This window comes from Vollenhovia emeryi, unplaced genomic scaffold (assembly GCF_000949405.1).
Source record: "Vollenhovia emeryi isolate VEMERY1.0 unplaced genomic scaffold, V.emery_V1.0 DF939173.1, whole genome shotgun sequence".
Lineage (NCBI taxonomy): Eukaryota > Metazoa > Arthropoda > Insecta > Hymenoptera > Formicidae > Vollenhovia > Vollenhovia emeryi.
The window spans coordinates 1,280,570-1,286,569 of record NW_011967193.1 but is presented as its reverse complement, the minus strand read 5'-3'; the positions used below and the strand labels follow the sequence as shown (position 1 = coordinate 1,286,569).

Below are 6,000 nucleotides of genomic sequence, written 5' to 3'. Positions count from 1 at the left end.
CTTACCCAAATTATTTTTTGACTTAAGAGATCGTATCTCACGTGTGGCCACGTAACCGTGCGAATTCCGCGCGAGCTCGTGAGCGCAAATCGCGTTGCATGCCGCGGTGAATTTCAGTGGCTCGAAAAACCGCCTGCCTCGCAAGCAGAAAGAAGCACGCGAGCGTCCGCGAAACTTGGCGTATAAATATCAGGGGTGGAGAAAAGAACGAAAGCCACGGTGCCGGGCTCGATTGTCGTCCCGAAATATATTCGAGACGTTCTCGCTTATCGCAACGCGCGAATAATGTTATTATCTGCGCTTAAATTGCCCTTAATTTGCGCTTGGGTCTTCAACGGAGAGCAGTCGCCGAAGTTTAAGAAAGCGGAACCGGCATTCGGCACGTAAGATACGAGTCGCGTGCACCGCGTCGACTCGTAATTTCGTTCGTCGTCCGCGAACGCTTATAAACTGTCGAGTCGATCGACATCGTCAGCGTTAAATCGAAAAGGTGAGAAAAAATAATGCTAAGGAGAATGTCGTTGCGAATAAAACTGCGAAATAAACAATTTTCCTAGGAGTCACGGGGATGTAGAGCGTCATTAATCGCGCATAGACGTCTCGAAATAATTAAATTCGGTAATTGTATCCGCTTCCCTGCGGGCGCTCGGATCATTTATTAGGAAGTCGTGGCATTTGATTTTTCGCATGTTAAAATCGGGCCAACGGATAATTACTGTCGGAAATGGGGAAGCGAATTCGACGGTAATAAATGCAGGCCCGCGGATCTTGGTTTTCGCTTCCGGCTGGACGCTGATATGGATATCTTGCCGAGACGAATGCGCTTTCTCGGCGAGGGCGTACAATGTAATACTTAACTCGGCGCGAGATGCATCTGCTACCCTTCGTACATTAATCACCGTCGACCCGGCGCGGCGCGCTGCCTCCATTAGGCGACTCCGCGTACAAATGAACTGCCTCCGAGTGTGCAAGTAGACGTTAGCCGCCCGAGAAATTGATATCGTTTATCGAGAGCCAATTCGGCCGTGGGAAACGGAAGGCGCATAAAGCTCCAATATTCGTGCACGGAAGTCGCAACGGTCGCTTACTTTTTCGGACGGCGGGGTGGAGGGGTGGGTGGGTGGGCAAGCCCCATAAATAGAAGAGAACGTAATTTACATCGAAATCTGACAACGGCCGAGGCAAATTCGCCGCTGTTAATATTCGCGGACCGCGTAATATCCGCGCGCGCGTGTCCTTCGTGAATTGCCGCTCTCGCCGCACTTGTTTCATTAGCGGCGCCTCGCGCATCAATTTACATATAAATTAAGAACACGGAGCCCCCGGAAAGTTTCTGATCTCTCGTGAAAAATGCAGCTGTCAGCGCAGTTTCTTCGCGCGGGTATCAGCGAGGGCGCTTCTCCCGCGCGGCTGGAGATCGAAGTTTACGCGCGCGATAGCGAGATATCGAACCGTCGCGTCGCCGCATAACGCGTTATCGATCCTCAGTTTCCTCAGAGCGCAAAGCGAAACGCGCGCTGGAAAAACTTTGCGAGTTGTAGGTCGGATTACAGAAAATTTAATATCGCGCGATAATCGATGTCTTTGATAGCTTCGATCGATTCTATTAGCCTTTTACTTCTGTTTGTATCTGTTCGACTTGATAGATCGAGAAACCGTTGGATGCCTATCTCTCTTTGCGACTCTTTGAACTGATTTCTCGCCTCTCTCTCTCTCTCTCTCTCTGCTTTCTCATTTCGGCGTTTTCTCAAGAATAACGACTTCCCAGTGGCAGTAAAATAAATTGGCTGTCGCGAGGCCTACAATCGCGCCTGTCGATTTCGCAGATAGACTTTAGGTAAATCCATTTATTTCCTAGCCGATAAACGCAGATTTTTCGTAAGATTTGCTTCTCTCGTGCGTGGAAAAGAAAAGAAATGTGCAACAGAACTGCAAAAGTTAACGAAAGAATGAAGTATTAATTACATGTACAATTGAGTAAAGCGATTTAATTGAGTATAATTTTAGCGATTTCTTTGTATGTATCAGAAAGAGCCATGCGATATATCAAACGTGACGTTGCAGAAAGTATGTATAGTAGAAATCGATAGAATTAATTGGAATAGAGAAACTTAAATATATGCGGTAAATGTCGAGGTAAACGTAAATAAATAAAGAGAAGACAATATTGTCCGTGCGACGTTATTTCTCAATTAATTGCTCTGTTATTTCATTGAAGCGTAAACACTCGGCTTTAGCATGCCCGATATTTTTTTCTGACTAATCGTGGCCGCGATACCGAAATTTGGAAGGGCTCGCACGTGATCCTCCGGCTAATTTTGCGAACGTAGACTTTTCCAACCACGTGCGGAACCAATTGGGACGCATTCACCTCGCCATACGTGGCAGGAAACTTTCAATAAACGCGCGGGTACGGCCGGTCGTACAATCAGGCGCGCGTTGCGTTTACGTATATTCGGCGTTTCCAAAATTTCGCACGCTAACAGGAGCGTAATTTTATTTGCGGCCACGCAATTCTTATTTACCGAAAACATTTGAGGGGCATTACACGCTTTATCGTTTCATTTAAATTTCGTTGATGTTTGCACTTAATCCCGGGCAGACTGGCAAATATTGATTGCTGAATTCAAATTCTGTATATAACGCCGAGGGAATTCAAAGCGCGCGGTATCGTCAAACGAAACCAATTAATGCGCACGTAGGTCAATAGTGAATTGTTTACGGCAAAAGGATTAGAGATTACCGAGCGTGTTTCTCCCGCGATTTCAAGGGAGCGCATTTTCTTCTCCCCTTCTAAATTAATTGGGCAGTTGCTTATCGTACTTTGTCTCATAACGCTGCTCGAGCTCCAATTGTTAACGCAGTATACACAGAATGTACCTCACACTTGTCGCATTTCTCATATAAAAGGAAAGAAAATATCGGAGAGAGACTCGTACTTCCTCTCTACCGCTTAAGAAGGCATCTTCCGCGGATAAATAATATTTCCAGAACATTATTAATAATTACAAAACGTCGTTCAACACGTGATGCCGTAATATATAACATCGTAGACTTTAGTGCCAGATTGCTCTCGTCCTTTTACACCAATACCAATTTGCACGTAACTTTCTTACAATCGCGCGATACGCACCGCACGATGTATTTCGTCGTGCGTGCTTTTTATAATCGCATTAATCGCGCCGCCCAATTACCACCAAGCTCGTGAAGTTGACGGTAATTGCTAGCCGCGCGAACCGCCCTCGTACCAATTAACCACGCAGTAACCGCGTGGTAACATCGCAGTAACCGTGTAGCAAGGTGCCGCAGGGCCCTCTACTCTTTATAGTCGGCGGACGAGTCCTCGAGAGGATCGAAGGATCATTTCCTTGTTCCTGCACCTGTGTGTTGGTGTGTTCGTGCGTGCCTGCGTGTTAACGTATGCGTGTAAACGCGAATGTTCGTTTGTACACGTGCGGTGCCGTGTGGGGACGGTCGGAATGAAGTGCTTGCCGGAAAACATGCGGAATTTCAACGAGGGAGGACTGGAGGGTCGGAAGGACGGTCGAGGGCGGAAAGAGTGAGCGAGGCCTAGAAGTCGGACTGCGACGTGGCCAGGGCACTCTCGGCCGTCTCCTCGCGTCGTCATAAGGGCCTCGTCACCTCGCCACACTCGCAGTACGTCGGGTGTCCACGACGATCCACGCGGTTGCTGATCGAGTGGTCGCTGCAACAGAAAGAGTGAGTAAAGTGATTAACACGACGGTCACCGAGTAGGGTTCGGTATAGATTTCATTCTTAAAATTACGAAGCTATCTCGTCTCCGCAAGTGTAAAAGGATTAAAAGAGTCCTCAGTTAAGCCAACGGCACACGACACTATTTTTCTTCGATTGTATGGCCCTCTCACCTTCGTTACGTGGCAGTCGAGGTTTCTCTCTCTTCGCGTTTAAGTCTGTGTGCTTTTCTCTCGTCGCGACATTATCACGAAAATTAATTTTTACGGACTATTACGTCCTTATTAATATGAGACCACCACCAAATGACCGGAGGGAGAGACTGCAACGTTCGTTAAAATCAAGTCGAGTCGATAGATGAAGATGTTGATTCAACTTCAATATAATGTCAATTGAAACGTGACTAGATCTTGGATATCTACAGAATATTTTCTAGATATCGTGATGAAATCTTTTAAATACCAACTTGATTATCGATTTGCACTTGATTTCAATATGATATCCACTGGATTCTTCATCGACTTGTGAACCCGCGAAGAGCCAATCAGAATTTAGCCTTAAGTCGCCTGACCTAAAACTCTGTATCCTTTTTGGTTCTCTTAAGCAATCCAGCAGGGAAAATAGTATTGTGTGCAGTTGACTTTAAATTATAATATTATAATAAATAATGTTACAGTATATTGTATTCCTTTTACAGGGTTTTTAAATCCTCCACAGATCGCATCAGGCCTTGCATTTGCGCATAAACGTCTTTATCGACGCTTTACAATTCAAATGCAGATTTAATATTTTTGTTATCAGACTTCAATGATAACTTGACCATGTCTGGCAATTTTTGTGTTCAAAACTCACAACATCTCGACCATGGCTTGTGGCCCTTTTCAAGTGATATTGTATCAAACGTTCAGTGTAATAAATTAAAGGAACAGAGTTGCCTCTCGTGAACCTAAACTTTGTTCCTTTAATTTATTACACTGAACATTTGATGCAGCATCACTTGAAAAGGACCACAAGCAGTGGTCGAAACGTTGTGAGTTTTGAACATAAAAATTGCCAGACATAGTCAAGTTATCATTGAAGTCTTTTAATTATTACTGGCGACATTAAAGATTACTCCTTGCTAGATTTTTATTTTCATTGCAAGAAAGTAACTGCAAAGTAACGATTCGTTACTTTTTGAGTAACTGTAACTAGTTACTTTTTTATAGCGAAAAAACTGCAACTGTAACTAGATCCTTTTATAAAGTAACTTTCCCCAATCCTGTTCTTTTGTAATATCAACTAAAATTAGTATTAGTAATTAGCTGCGCACAAGTGACGAAGAAAAGGGAGAAGTGAAGAGAGAGAATATAGCGTTTCCGACGGGCAAGCGTCGATCAAGACACAAGTGTAGATACAGTGCGAGTTGTATAAGTACGGGTGTCGTTTCTTCGAGAATTTTTCTGTTTTACTCTCTTAATAAAACAGAAGGTATCGGAGGAAATTTTCCATTCAATTATGGAAAAGGCGTGTAGCCGTTTCTCCCAACAAGAAGCAGCGAGTTTAATAAGCTCTATTAAAACAGTTTAATGTCCGCGGATTGCAAACTGATGAAATTGCAAAATCCATTTAAGTTGTATTGAATTTACTGTATATGCCAAGTGCATTATAATTTATTTCGATGTTAACCCTTTAGGATGGAAAACTTCTATTGCGTTAGGTACTTCCTTATTAAGGCACTTCGTTAAATCAGATGAGATGAGATTCTTAGAAATGCAATTTGTTGCAATGTGTAGCGTCGGCGCTTCCTATTTTCTGCTTACCGTAATAAATTTATGTAGCGAAATACTCCTCTAGAAACTAGAAGAGTAGTAAAAAAAAAGCTGTTTCTCTTTCTTTTATATTTCAACAATAGTTTTTTAATATTAATATTTATATTTTCTTTATGAATAACAAATGCGTTAATTAATTTAAAACGCGAAGACGCGGAGCTAACGAAAGGCCTTTAATTTGAAGTTTTGCTCTCGACAGTTTTCTATCCTCTCGCTTTAACGTTATGGTTAAAAATCGATGAAAGGAGCGCTTTAATAATACAGTCAAAAATCGATGAAAGAAACGATTGGAAACAATAAAATACATGGCGTGGAATCCTCGATTGCGTAACGACAAGCTCGATGTTATAACGAGTGAATAATCGAGTCGTTCCGCCCCGCCGTTTATGCTGTGTATATACGCGCAGCGATGGAACGATTTCGCAATGCGAACGATTCTTTCATTTGTTAGAGCAAAAATGCATTTCAGCGACTT

The 6,000-nt window shown here is 43.4% G+C and overlaps 1 protein-coding gene across 2 annotated transcripts in view; it reads right to left on the bottom strand.

The window, feature by feature from the left end:
• Positions 1-1,562: 1,562 nt before the first annotated feature.
• Positions 1,563-6,000, bottom strand: part of LOC105563649 (protein tipE) — a 37,378-nt gene continuing 32,940 nt past the window's right edge. The window contains exon 3 of one of the 2 annotated variants that reach the window (XM_012015409.1): positions 1,563-3,706. In XM_012015409.1, coding sequence (XP_011870799.1) covers positions 3,625-3,706 — 82 coding nt within the window. In that variant the 3' untranslated portion in view covers positions 1,563-3,624. The remainder of the gene's footprint in view (positions 3,707-6,000) is intronic. The other variant, XR_001009056.1, reaches the window with a different exon arrangement.